This window comes from Thalassophryne amazonica, chromosome 15 (genome assembly GCF_902500255.1).
Source record: "Thalassophryne amazonica chromosome 15, fThaAma1.1, whole genome shotgun sequence".
Classification (NCBI taxonomy): domain Eukaryota; kingdom Metazoa; phylum Chordata; class Actinopteri; order Batrachoidiformes; family Batrachoididae; genus Thalassophryne; species Thalassophryne amazonica.
The window spans coordinates 96,078,834-96,093,667 of NC_047117.1; the positions used below are offsets into that span (position 1 = coordinate 96,078,834).

The 14,834-nt window shown below is 42.6% G+C and overlaps 1 protein-coding gene across 1 annotated transcript in view; it reads right to left on the reverse strand.

The window, feature by feature from the left end:
• The window catches only part of pkd1a (polycystic kidney disease 1a), a 334,259-nt gene that overhangs the window by 259,951 nt on the left and 59,474 nt on the right, over positions 1-14,834 (reverse strand). Inside the window, 3 exon segments of the mRNA XM_034188324.1 lie at positions 2,165-2,236; positions 8,035-8,103; positions 8,177-8,248. Of these exon segments, the coding sequence (XP_034044215.1) occupies positions 2,165-2,236; positions 8,035-8,103; positions 8,177-8,248 (213 nt within the window).

Here is a 14,834-nt window from a genome sequence, read left to right on the forward strand (position 1 = left end):
GTTCCAGCATCATCACCTTGCCCAATGCAGATTCGAGATTCATCACTGAATATGACTTTCATCCAGTCATCCACAGTCCACGATTGCTTTTCCTTAGCCCATTGTAACCTTGTTTTTTCTGTTTAGGTGTTAATGATGGCTTTCGTTTAGCTTTTCTGTATGTAAATCCCATTTCCTTTAGGCGGTTTCTTACAGTTCGGTCACAGACGTTGACTCCAGTTTCCTCCCATTCGTTCCTCATTTGTTTTGTTGTGCATTTTCGATTTTTGAGACATATTGCTTTAAGTTTTCTGTCTTGACGCTTTGATGTCTTCCTTGGTCTACCAGTATGTTTGCCTTTAACAACCTTCCCATGTTGTTTGTATTTGGTCCAGAGTTTAGACACAGCTGACTGTGAACAACCAACATCTTTTGCAACATTGCGTGATGATTTACTCTCTTAAGAGTTTGATAATCCTCTCCTTTGTTTCAATTGACATCTCTCGTGTTGGAGCCATGATTCATGTCAGTCCACTTGGTGCAACAGCTCTCCAAGGTGTGATCACTCCTTTTTAGATGCAGACTAACGAGCAGATCTGATTTGATGCAGGTGTTAGTTTTGGGGATGAAAATTTACAGGGTGATTCCATAATTTATTCCTCAGAATTGAGTGAGTCCATATTTTTTTCCCTCTGCTTGGTCTAAAAAAGTAACCGTTACTGACTGCCACAATTTTTTTCCCTGATTTCTTATAGTGTTTCTTAAAGCCAGAAAGTTGCCATTTGAAATGACTTTAGTTTTGTGTCATGTCTGTGATCTGCTTTTTTTCTACAAAATTAAACAACTGAATGAACATCCTCCGAGGCCGGTGATTCCATAATTATTGCTAAGGGTTGTATTATGGACTGTAGATGATGGAATCACTAAATTCCTTGCAACTGAACATTGAGAAACATTGTTCTTAAACTGTTGGACTATTTTTTTCATGCAGCTGTTCATAAAGTGGTGATCCTCACCCCATCTTTGCTTGTGAATGGCTGAGCCTTTTGGGGATGCTCCTTTTATACCCAATCATGACACACACAATTAGTGTCCTCAGTTCCCAAACGCTTATTGAGTGTTGTTAGAAGGAAAGGTGATGTAACACAGTGGTAAACATACCACTGTTCAAGCTCTTTTGAAATGTGTTGCAGGCATCCATTTCAAAATGATCAACATCCCAACTTCAGTGAATTGGGGCTGTATTTAAAAAAGACATGAAAGTAATTCTCCAAAGTATTGTGGAGGAGGAAGCTGTGGCCTGAAGGGGCTTTCACAGTGGCGTATTCGTAGAGCTGCTCATTACAGCATATCATCTACGCTGTAATGAGCAGCTCTACGCAAACTTCACGAGGAGTTTTTTCTCAATACGCAGCAGCATGTTGAGGGCTACGTGCGTAGGATGGAAGAAATTAAACCTGTTTAATTTTCTTCGGTGTACAGCACAGCATGGAGCCTTCACGCGAGTACATGCAGCGAAGTGCTACTGTCCACTATTGTGAGCCCGCCCACGCTTCAACACGGTACTGTACGCCACTTTTCACATCTCCCTGTTGTTCTTCTGGAGCTATAAATACTGCAAGATCATTGCTTCACTTTATCATAGTGGACTCATTATACGAGGACTGTTTCACTGTGTCGCATCGTTTCATAAGCTCTCTCTGTCTCTCTGTGTCTAATCAGAGCTGTGACTCTCTAAAATAAACACGCACTCGCTAAAAATAATAATAATAATGTTAAATGACTGTTTTTAAGCCGCACCACACCATGCAGCAGAGAACACAGCGCACTTCCACAGAGGCAGAAAATAGCACTGAAACTTCTGCAGCATGGCACACGCGACTGTGTGCACATATTAAAATGCGAACACACGCAGCTGCAAGTATGAACGAACACTGTTAAAGGCTGAGTACGAGCGTATTTCGGGCGTATTTAAATGAAACAACGCTGCAATGAGCAGCTCTACGAATACGCCACCGTGAAAGCCCCTTTAATGAATGTCTGACTGGGGGGTTGGGGGTGTCACAGGTTTAAGAAAACACAAGTGGGGAGTTACGATGTTTGTTCAAAAGCATTCCTGTCTTTGAGCAAGAGCAGTTAGGTTTATTCAGGTTTGCAGGGACAAAAGACATTTTCTGGTACTTACATCTGGGTCAGGTTGCAGAGGTTGTCACATATTCGTTCATCTATGGTGGTGATTTTATTGTTGCTCAAATCACTGAATAAATGAAAAAAAAAATTGTTACCAACATAAGTTATTTTCCTGTTTAATGGGATCAAACAACTGTTGTAAGAAATGCTGTTCAATGCTCATGCTGGAGGACTCCTGCTCTATGTGTTTTCCATCCATCTCAACCAATCAATCCCCTGATCCAGATGACAACCTGCGGTAAGTCAGAAAAGGACGGATAATACGACGAACAGAAATCTTACACAATCACTAGTAAAAGGCTGTTGACTAATTGAGAGGTTGACAGTCACGTCTGATGTCCTGATGTCTGGTTGGGCTGTGTGTCCAGCTTGAGCTCAGCTCTGCTTTACTTCATATCTGACACTCTACTAAGATTAAAGGTGATTCTCAGGCACTCAGTCAGAAACAACTGGACGATGCTTACTGTCTGGTTATCAGACTTGGACTCTAACCAGTGATCTAAGGTGATGAATGGACGTCTTTGGTACCAGGTCTCTGTGAAACATCCTTGGGTCCTGCTGGAATGACTCTGTCCAATGAACAGTTATTTAGCAAGACTCAGATAAGTAGTATCACTGACACTACAGATCAAACACCACATTTAGTCCTTGTGGTGAGTTTCACTGGACATGATCCAGCACGCAGGTACAGTTTCAATTCAACTTATATAGCTCCAAATCACAACAAGGCAGCCTCAAGGCGCTTCACACAAGTAAGGCCGAACCTTGCCAACTGCTAGAGGAAGCACACGGGTGATAGTGGTAAGAAAAAAAACTCCCTCTGATGATATTGAGGAAAAAACCTCAAGCAGACCAGACTCAAAGGGGTGACCTTCTGCTTGGGCCATGATACAGACAGAAATTACAGAACAATTAACAAAACAAACGTACAGGAAATGTTGCAGGTGCACAGGACGGTTTCTGGAACAGATACCACACCCATCTCTCATTGGAGCCGCAGCTCAAACAGAGAGAAAAGAAAAAAGTGGAATCAAGCATCAGAAAGACAACAAATACAGTATAATTTGTCACCATTAAGCACCAAGAAAAACAAAAGAAATACTAAGGTGATCGCTGGCCACTAGCCCTAAGCTTCACTAAAAGACCCAGATTGTAGATAAAGTTGAGGCCGCGGCACGCTCCGTTTACTAATAAAATGAATTAAAAGAGTAAAAAGCATAGTAACATACTATGCCAGTATGCTAGCATACGAAAGGGAAAATAAGTGCACCTTAAGTCTGGACATAAAAGTCTCCACAGAATCTGACTGTTTTATTGAAGACGCGTACGATTTTTATTTTATCATTGGGTAAAAATGCATCTGTCAGATTTTCACTCTGGATCCAGCCCTGTGTTTTATTGATGCAGGGAGATCATTCCACAGAACAGGGGCACGATAAGAGAAAGCACTGTGACCTGCAGACTTCTTATTCACCTTAGGGACACAAAGTAGTCCTGCACCCTGAGAACGCAAAGCCGGGGCCGGTACGTAGGGTTTAAGTAGGTCAGCTAAATAGGAAGTAGGGCAGTCACAATTACTACAATATTCAGCAATCTCGATTATTTTTCATATTCGCGAATATTTTTCATAATCGCGATTACCGTGAATGACTTATTTTATCCAGAAAGTTGCATAAAACGACTCAGAATCTGACATCATCGTGCTGCAGCAGCCACACGCTGCCTCACTCACTCCGTTTCCTCTCGTCTTGGTTGGATGGTTAGCGAGGCTTGGATAATAACACGGAGCGTGAGGAGGTTCTGGTTCCAAAGCCACTTACCACGGCACCGCTGTGGATGCATTTCGGTTTTAAGTAGGGCTGCCACGACTAGTTGACTAGTCACGACTACATTGATGATTGAAATCATTAGCAACTAATTTAGTAGTTGAGGAGTCATTTATTTTATTTAAGTCTTTGTTTTTCCTCTCAATTCATAGTTTTAGGCAGCCGTCCTGCCGTCATTTGGACGTTCAAATTTTGAATAAGATGGTGGATTAGAACAGTGGTCGTCTTATTCAAAGCCGCTTAAAATGGGTAGTTTACCGAAGGAGCTGTGTGTATGTGCGTGCACGTGGAGTCAACCCGCTACGGACTGCGACGGAGGGAGTGAGATTCCTGAACGGAGGCACGAGACGTTACGTTCTGCTGTGAACCATCAGTGCACTTAAGACAGCGAGCGCGGAACAGAGAGAGGATTTTAACCCGAGTGAACACGTTTAAAAAAAACAAAACAAACAAACCTTGGGGCTGCCTTTACTCTCTGTACTTTCTTTACACGTGTGGTTCTGTTGGCACCGACCTGTTCACACCATGTGCACGTCGTATACTGAATTTATGAGATGAAATAAACGGTCAAATATCCTTAAAACATCCTTAAAAAAATGAGAATATATAAATGAACTGAGCAAAAATTACAGGATGACTTCATCACACTAAAATGAACTGGAGTCAGAATAAAAATACAAGCTGCTGATTTCTGTTGTTTTTCAAAGTTATTAAGCTGCAGCTAATATGTTTTAATTATTTCAAAGTGAGCTGCCTCTTATTGTATTCTGATTTATTTATACAAAAAAAAAAACATGGGGAGTGTAATCAGCCTGCATTGTTCTGTTAAGTTTATATCAGTTTTCCTGAACATGTCCAGGTGTTTTTCCTTCTGTGTAAGAGTTTGGTGTTTGCTCCAAAAAGTTTTAAAACACAATAACATGTTCACACTGTTCTTTATAGCAGTTCTGTCATTTCAGAAATGCAACAGAAACAACCACAAATCATAAAAAGTTGGGACTGTATGTAAAATGAAGATGAAAATAAAAATGTTGCACCATTCCCAGTTTCTCCACTCACAAAAACCAAACGTTCTTCCAGAGTTGTGTAATCATACTATGATAGTAGAATATAAAGAAGGGAAAAAAGAAAAAAATAGACAATATAATCGTCAATCGTAATTATCTGCCTGACAATTAATCGTCTCCAGAAATTCCTAATCGTGACAGCCCTACTACGGAGGTGCCAGTCCATGTACAATTTTATAGGTTAGGAGCAGAACCTTAAAATCTGATCTCACTGGGACAGGAAGCCAGTGAAGAGATGCCAAAATGGGTGTAATGTGGTCCAACTTTCTGCTTCGTGTCAAGTCTGGCTGCAGTAATTTGAACCAACTGGAGAGCCCTAATGCTAGACTGTGGTAAACCAGAAAATAGAACATTGCAGTAGTCCAATCTAAAAGAGACAAACATGGATCAGGGTCTCAGCATCAGCCATAGACGAATCTTCGCTATATTTCGCAGGTGGAAGAAAGCAGTCTTCATAATATTTCTAATGTGGAGGTCAAAGGACAATGTAGGATCAAAAATTACCCCAAGGTTCCTCACTTTGTCAGTGTGATGTATGACGCACGAGCCTAGGCTAAGCGTTAACTGATCAAATTGATACAGATGTCTCACTGGACCAAGAACCATCATTTCAGTCTTATCGTGGTGTTTGAAAACCCCCCCGTCTGTCCTCTCAAAGCAGTCCTGCAGCTGCTGGGAGGCACCTCTGGCCATGCGGCAACAGTCTTTGTGATGATGGAAGCAGTTTTTCTGAGGGGGGTATATGCAGGGATTAGCAAAAAGGACAGGTGGTCAGACTGGCCCAGGTGTGGAAGTGGCCTTGCCCTGTAGCCCAGCTTAATGTTGGAATAAACCTTGTCCAGAGTGTTATCTCCCCTAGTAGCACACTTAACATGCTGGTGTAATTTAGGGAGTGCTGTCTTCAGGTTTGCATGGTTAAAATCATCTGCTATAATATGCACAGCCTAGGGATGTGTGCTCTGCTTGTTGGTAATGTTTGCATGCAATAGTCCAATAGTCCATACCTAGTGAGATACTATCAAATACTGTAAATCTAGGTAATACCTCACTAATGGCGCCCACCTCAATAGCAGGATGTAGTGGCTGGGTTAAGGCATGCTGCGATATGTTTAACCTAATGTCTTCTATTTTCTTCTCAAAGTAATCCAGGAAATATTGTGCTGTAAAAGGAGAGCGAACTACAGGTGGTTGTCCATGAATAAGTGTTGCCACCGTGTCGAACAAGGACTTTGAGTTATGCTTGTTTTTGTTGATCAAATCAGAGTAATAGGTCCTCTTTGTAGCCAATAATGCATGCTTACAGTCTATGATAACAACCCTAATCTTAACCCTAATTTTGAACTACTCCATTTCCGTTCTAGACCTCAACTCTTTATGCTTGAGGTCACACAAGTAATCACTGCACCAAGGTGACTGTGTTTTGTGGGGGTGTGGTTTTAACAAAGGTGGTGCAATCATGTTGAGTGTAGTTTTATGCACTGAGTTTAAACTGAATGCATTGCTGAAATCCTCATGCAGCCACAATTTCCATGAATGGTTTGCAGAGGGGATCAGAAGGCTTATTTATATGAATGTTAAAGTCACCAATGATCAGAATGTTATCTACACTAGTTGACAAGTTAGAGATGAACGCACCAAATTCATCTAAGAATTCAGAATATGGGCCAGGAGGCCTATATACAGTGACAAAGTAATACGGCTGATTTTTACTCTTCTGACCTTGGCAATGCATAATATCCTGAGCAGAGCAGAGAATCAGATGCTCAAACGAGTTATATTTGTGGCCCTCAACAGCTAATAAGCTAAACCTAGATTTATAAATAAGAGCAACACCCTCGCCTTGCTTCGCATCACGAGGGACGTGACTAAATGTATATGCTGGTAGGCAGGCCTCATTTAAGGGGAGGACAGCTGTAGGTTTAAGCCAGGTTTCACATAGCCCAATAATATCTAAGTGATGATCAATAATTAGATCATTGATCAACAATGAGGACAGTGATCTTATGTTAATGAGACCCAGTTTAAGGACCTCAGTGGGGTTGACAGTTGAACTGTTTGGGTTTAGGGGTGGTTCCAGAGTAGCATATATAAGATGCCTAGAAGTAGGTTTAGGTTTAAGACATTACACACGCGGTGTAGGTAGCAGACATGAAATCTTTGCTATTGCTGGAACAACCACTGGGCCATCCTCAATTTCAACATCATCCAATATAGTAATGGGTATTAAGTTTGCAAAGCATATCCCTCTATGATTTTTATGGACAGGACTACGGAAGCAGGCCACAGTCTCAACTTGTGGAATTTCCCTCCCTGGCAGACAAACTGCACTATCACCATAGTGGATTTTCTGCAGTAATTTCCCAGCTAAGCTAATGGATTTCACACCCACATTTGTCATAAACCATAAACCATTTCAGGGCAAATCTCATCTGTCCCCAGTGACTTGCCATGAAGGAGTTTTTTGATGTTCTCAGTGAGTTACAGTAGGTGAAGTCGTCAATCCCTCCCTCTTCATGGGGTATGTCAGTTGGGGAGGAGATTCTCAAAGTGTTCTTTCCGCTGCTTGATACCGTTTTAACATTGACACTGGTGTAACTAAAGTAACAGTAACAAAGTACAACTGAAAAACATTTTAACTCCACAAATTTTACATATTTCCTTGATAACAGTGTCTTTATCCTTTCCATTAGTTCTGTTTTATTTCCACTCTCCTCTATGTTTTGCCCCCCCTCCCGTTTCCTTATGACCTGCTGCAGTAAGCTGCATAATGGGCCTGTTGTTTGGTGGTTTTGGAAGAACTGATGGAAACCACTTGAGCTAAAACTCCCCCTCACTGTGTGAAATTCATATGCTACTGGATGGGGAAAACTTAATAGCACTTCTAGCTTCTTTATTCGTTTAAGTAAAAGCAAAACAGATTGGTCCTTTTGCCTTCACCATCCTGAGTTTCCCAGGCTGGATTCCATACTCACAGGATGGACAGCGGGCCGCAGCAGAACACTCCTCTGGGAAGAACAGTGATCCTGTTCTTCTGGAGATACCTGTTAAATTAGACATGTACTTATTCTGTCTGTATGCACACACACACACACACACACACGATGTTTCACTCACAGCTCTCTGAGTCCACCGAGTCGGTCCAGCAGGCTGGTATCAAGGGAGGAGATGTGGTTTCTGGACAGATCTCTGCCAAAAACAACCACAAATCCAGATTTTTAAATGTGCCGACATTTACATATGAGAGATTAATCTGATAGCCTCATGAAAAACTAATAACTTATTCAAGACTTTTTTAGTTCCAACATAAGAAATACTTTACTGAATATTTTAGTGCTTTTATCCTTGTTTCCAAGTAAACAGGCACAAAAGGAAGACACTCATGATGCTTTACAATGAAAGGTCTCACACACACACACACACACACTTATTTTAGGATGCCACTGTATCAGCCACTCAGCTGCACACTGGGACCAAGAGCTTTGCTCATTCAGAATCAGAATCAAATATATTGCCAAGTAAGTTCCTACCTACAAGGAATTTGATCTGGTGTCATTGGTGCATAAACAGCAATAAAAAGAAAAGAAAAAAAAATACTTCTGTAAGAAGTAAAGAGTCAAATAGACAAAAGTAAGTTTACTGTCAAATAAATATAAGATAATGTGGACTGTGCAAACATGTGATTGGTGTGCAGGTGTACAGTAGCTTTCAGTGCAGGGGCGATCAGTCTGTACTTTGTGGGTGGGTGTGTGTGTGTGGGGGGGGGGGGGTGTCTAGCATTATTTATTAGTCTCGCTGCAGGTGGAAACAAGCTGTTTTTGTGTCTTGAGGTTTTAGTGCTGATGGACCTCAGCCGTCTGCCAGAGGGGATGGTGACTAAAAGTTTGTGTCCTGGGTGGGAGGGGTCAGCCACTATTTTGGGTACCTTAGTACGAGGGGTGAGGCAGGTTCTCACGCTTATGCAACACTTACCAACATAATAATAAGAAAACAAGAGATTTATGCAGGAAAACAATATGATTTGTGTTTCTATTCTGGTGCTGTTTTAATTTCCTTTGCCATCACCGAGCTTCGATCCAAGCTTTGGGAATGAAAGAAAGTGGCAAGCTAATTTAAAGATATATGCAACTGAGGTCACTGGTTAGAGTCCAAGTCTGAGAGCCAGACAGTAAGACATCAACCACCAGGAATCGAAAGACGTGGACCTTCACCTGGAGAGATATCAATATCACCAAACACCTCTGACCTTTGAACTCGTGGCTACATAACATCTTCCCAGGTGTCTCTGGAGCTCAAAGGACGAAGACGTAATCGAGCACTGGCTCAGCGATGAGGACCCCAGCAGCTACAGAAGGCTCTGGACCTGGCTGCAGCAGACAGAGGGTAATGTTGGAGAGGTGAGGATGGACTGGTTGTCTGTCTGGATGGTTGCCATGAAGGACCCAAGGCTGTTCTGTGGTGGATGTTGAGGAGCAGAGCACGCGCGTGCATGTTCCCATACTGGTGTTGCAGACTTAACGGTCCCCCTAAAAATGGGTCCACCCTACCATCACTGCGCATGCGTCATTTGGGACCACAGCAGATCATCTGAGTCTGACTCTCTTCACCCAAAGCTATCAAAGAAAATAATTGGATTATTAACCATCAGATGACAAAGTAAAACCTCTTAAATCATTCTGATTCAATCAGTCAGTTTGAAGCAAAATACGAGGCGATAATTGTCAGGTCTTTAGTGGTGCTCTGAAATGACGTAGGCGCAGCAGCACGTCAGACTCAGACGTTCTGCTGCGGCGCTCTGATCGCTTCCACCATCTTTTATGATGAAGTAATGCTGAATTTATGTGGAAATGATTGTTGTACAAAATATCATATCTGTCACTGAGATAGATGATGCCTGCAGTTTGAAGCAGAAACGCAGCGATAATCAGTGAATCGCTGCTCAAGTTCAGAAATGACGCATGCGCAGTGAAGGCAGGGCGGGCCAATTTTTAGGGGGACAGTTCGGTCGGCAACACCGGACCATTTGGAAAAGCCAGTGTTAGGTGAACCATGAGATACAAGACGAACACCAAGAAACGAACAAGAGAAACAGACACTGTGGGAGTGCCCAATGAAAACGATAAAGGTTGCATGAAGGACCAGTAGCCAGTAGTGCATGCTTATAGTCTAAGATAGCATCACGCCACGCAAGGTGGAATACTTCAAATTCTGAACTACGCCATTTCCGTTCATTTCCATTCTAGACCTCTTGCTTTATACTTGAGGTCACTCAGGTAATCATTGAACCAAGGTGACTATGTTTTGGGGGGGCGTCGTTTTAACACAGCTGGCGCAATCATGTCGAGTGTAGTTTTGAGTGCTGAATTTAAACTATCCACAAGACTACTGATGGGGCATTTTCCAAACATGAAGCTAAGACATCAGGCAGTCTAGCTTCGAGTTCAGTCTTAGTTGAGGAGTTGATGCATCACCGAGGTAATATATAAGGTTGTTTCACTAAACACGGCAGGGAAACTAAACTTAATAAGTGAGTGATCAGAGACCACTGATGTATGAGGCATGATGTCAATATTCGTGACAGCAATACAACGCATAAGAACCAGATCCAGGGTATTTCCACTAATGTGCATTGAGTCCCGTACGCATTGTTGAAATCCTAATGCATCCACAATTTCCATAAATAATTTGCAGAGGGGATCAGAAGGCTTATTTATATGAACGTCAAAGTCACCAATGATCAGAATGTTATCTGCACTAGTTGACAAGTTAGAAATGAATGCACCAAATTCATCTAAGAATTCAGAATATGGGCCAGGAGGCCTATATACAGTGACAAAGTAATACAGCTGAATTTTATTCTTCTGACCTTGGCAATATGTAGCATCGTGAGCAGAGAGGAGAATCAGATGTTCAAACGAGCTATATTTGTGACGACCAACAGCTAATAAGCTAAACCTAGATTTATAAATAAGAGCAATTAAAATTCTTAGAAATGAACCATCATCGTACCAAAACGTTAATGACAAAATGTTTTTTACTGTTGACTCAGCCAGAAATGACAAATTATGATACAGTCACATAAGTCAAAATGTTTACTACAACTAAAAGAAGAGCAAATACCAAAAAAAAAAAAAAAAAAAGAGCAACACAAACTTTACAAAAGTTTCATGTGTCTGTAGTCTGGGGTGGGGGGCGCAGGTCACACGCCCCGGTCACGCATCGTATCCACAAGGTCGCCCAGCACGCCAAGATATGCCTGATTAAATGCAGCTTCCACCACCGTTGCTTCCTCAAGGATCAGTCGGATGTGTCTATCACAATGACCCCAGTTAAGCTTCAACCTCAACATCACTCAGGATGGACAGAGCCTGCTGCAACAGGCTCCTTTTTCTCTTGCCTGGGCAATAATAAAGGTAGAAATATATATATATATATATATGTGTGTGTGTGTATGTACGAGGGCTGTCAATAAAGTATAGGTCCTTTTTATTTTTTCAAAAACTATATGGATTTCATTCATATGTTTTTACGTCAGACATGCTTGAACCCTCGTGCGCATGCGTGAGTTTTTCCACGCCTGTCGGTGACGTCATTCACCTGTGAGCACTCCTTGTGGGAGGAGTCGTCCAGCCCCTCGTCGGAATTCCTTTGTCTGAGAAGTTGCTGAGAGACTGGCGCTTTGTTTGATCAAAATTTTTTCTAAACCTGTGAAACACATCGAAGTGGACACGGTTCGAAAAATTAAGCTGGTTTTCAGTGAAAATTTTAATGGCTGATGAGAGATTTTGAGGTGATACTGTCGCTTTAAGGACTTTTCATGGTGCGAGACGTCGCTCAGCGCTCTCAGGCGCCGTCGTCAGCCTGTTTCAAGCTGAAAACCTCCACATTTCAGGCTCTATTGAACCAGGACGTCGTGAGAGAACAGAGATGTTTCAGAAGAAGTCGGTTTCAGCATTTTATCTGGATATTCCACTGTTAAAGGAGATTTTTTTAATGAAAGACGTGCGGTGCGGCGGCACAAGAAAAACACCTCCGTGTTGATAACCATTTGTAAAATCCAGGCGGCTTTTGATGGCTTTCAGTGGAGTGAGTATATGAGAAATTGTTTAACAGCTGGACATGTTCCAACTTGTCCTTAAGGCTTCCAACGGAGGTGTTTTTCCTGTGGCGGAGCGTCGCGGCGGCTGCGAGCCGACGCTGCAATCCGTCTGCACGTCTTTCATTAAAAAAATCTCCTTTAACAGTGGAATATCCGGATAAAATGCTGAAACCGACTTCTTCTGAAACTTCTCTGTTCTCTCACGACGTCCTGGATCAATAGAGCCTGAAATGTGGAGGTTTTCAGCTTGAAACAGGCTGACGACGGCGCCTGAAAGCGCTGCGCGACGTCTCGCACCGTGGGAAGTCCTTAAAGCGACAGTATCACCTCAAAATCTCTCATCAGCCGTTAAAATTTTCACCGAAAACCAGCTTAATTTTTCGAACCGTGTCCACTTCGATGTGTCTCACAGGTTTAGAAAAAATTTTGATCAAAACGCGCCAGTCTCTCAGCAACTTCTCAGACAAAGGAATTCCGACGAGGGGCTGGACGACTCCTCCCACAAGGAGTGCTCACAGGCGAATGACGTCACCGACAGGCATGGAAAAACTCACGCATGCGCACGAGGGTTCAAGCATGTCTGACGTAAAAACATATGAATGAAATCCATATAGTTTTTGAAAAAAATAAAAAGGACCTATATTTTATTGACAGACCTCGTATGTATGTATGTATGTATGTATGTATGTATGTATGTATGTATGTGTGAGTTGATAACATGTTGCTGTGTGGTGCTAGACGCTGATACAGATGTTGAAGCTTTGAAGCTGGTGGTCGAACCCTCCTCGCTTATGGAACTGGATACTTCAACAAAAACAAAATGGCGACATGTCAAAAAAAAAAAAAAAAACACATCACAGTAATGGCACTAAATTAGTCAAATGTACACGTTTGTTGTTATACTGACTTTAAGTGTTTTCTGTCAGAAGTTAATACTTTAAAGTGGAGCATGGAGTTAGCTAGCTCGCTAGTTAGCAATGGGCGTTAAACGGTGCTTTCAAGCAGACTACAGACAAAGTCACAAAAGCACTTACCAGCCGTCGCTTCCAACAAAGCCGTGGCCGAGTTGCTGTTATCCTGCCTCCTGTTGCTCGCCAGTCAGTGTCCTTAGATGGTGTTCCTGCGGTCAAACTGTTTCCAGCCCTTATGGTCCGACCTACTCCAGTCGTTGTGGTCCTGTAATCATTTTTAAACTTTTTCAGCAGTTCTCTGCATTGCTGTAATGTCCGGTACGCGTGAGCGGCCAAAGACTAGGAGATTTTTCTCATTTCGTATCGCTTCATCCACCTCTCTGTATTCTCTCCTCCGCCACCAAACACAGAAACATCCGCAACTCATCAACGGACCACGGTGTGGTTTTGTGCGAGTAAAAAACTTGCCATGAAATGAAAGAAAAGGACAGTCGCTGTAATACCGCTGCAAGTATTTAAAAATACTTAGGGTGTAAAGTAGTGAACTTTGTGCACTAGGAAATTCAAGAGTATACCCAAGCAAGCACAAGCTAACCAATAATGAATAAGCTAACCAATCCTAAGGCTCACACAGGATTCACACAGATGTAAATAAATTAATTAAAATTCACAGCAGTTACACTGAAAAAGTAGTACAAGTATTAGACTTGTAGGAACAGTAAAAAAAAACCTCCAACAAGTAAAGCACTCTTAAGATTAACACGAGTAAAGTACTAAGCTAAAATTCACAACATTTACACTAAAAACTAACAGAAGTATTAAAGAAACAGGGGGGTCGAACTACCTAACCAAAGATAACCACTAGCGAAAATGAGGGCAGAGACACTGTACGTTTTCCTTGCAACCAATCACCTCTGCAGGTGGGTTGCTGATAGGCTTCTCTCCTGAACATAAACACCTGATCATCAATGAAATCACCTGCTGAGGTGATTTCATTGAGTGTCTCAGCCCTTCATGGTACGTGATTGCCCATGCCTGGCCTACATTGTCCCTGTGCACAGTGAGGACCTGCCACGCCTGGAGAACTGACCGGTAAAAAGCTGAGGTACGCATCCCCATGACATCCCGCCAATGTAGGAGGAACAGATGTTTGTCATACCCAAGACCTGCCTCCTTCCTCAGCAGGACACATGCCGTATCCTGCCAGCTTAATCCAGAGGTGTACAACAGTCTCTGACCAACCTGCAACCTGAAGGTCGACACCCGACCAGAAATGTCCACCAGCCCCTGTACTCCTTCATGAAGCTGCATGTACAACACGGGAACTCTGATCCAGTGATGGCCTGACCAGAAAAAAGTCCACCAGTAACTGCTGCAACTGCTCGATAAGGCCCTGTGGTGAAGGGAGGACAGACAGTTTGTGCCACAGCGCCAAAGCAACCAAGTAATTGGTGACTAAAACTATAGGACATCTGGGGCAGAAACCATTTCTATTTGGACAGTCTGGCACACACCTTCTCCACCAAGCCCTCCCAATTCCTCTGACGATACCCATAAACACCCAGAATTTTCAAACCCTCCACTCCCTATCGCAGACCATGTGGCAGACAAGGAGCAGCCCCTTCCTGCTACCTCCCCAATCAGAACAGCCTCACTCTTCTCCGAGTTAACTTTTGCAGAGGTTCCTGTCTCAGAGCAGCAAGCTGTCTTGTAACCCATCAACATCCAACTGATGTGTGACAAAGACAGTGATGTCATCCGTGCA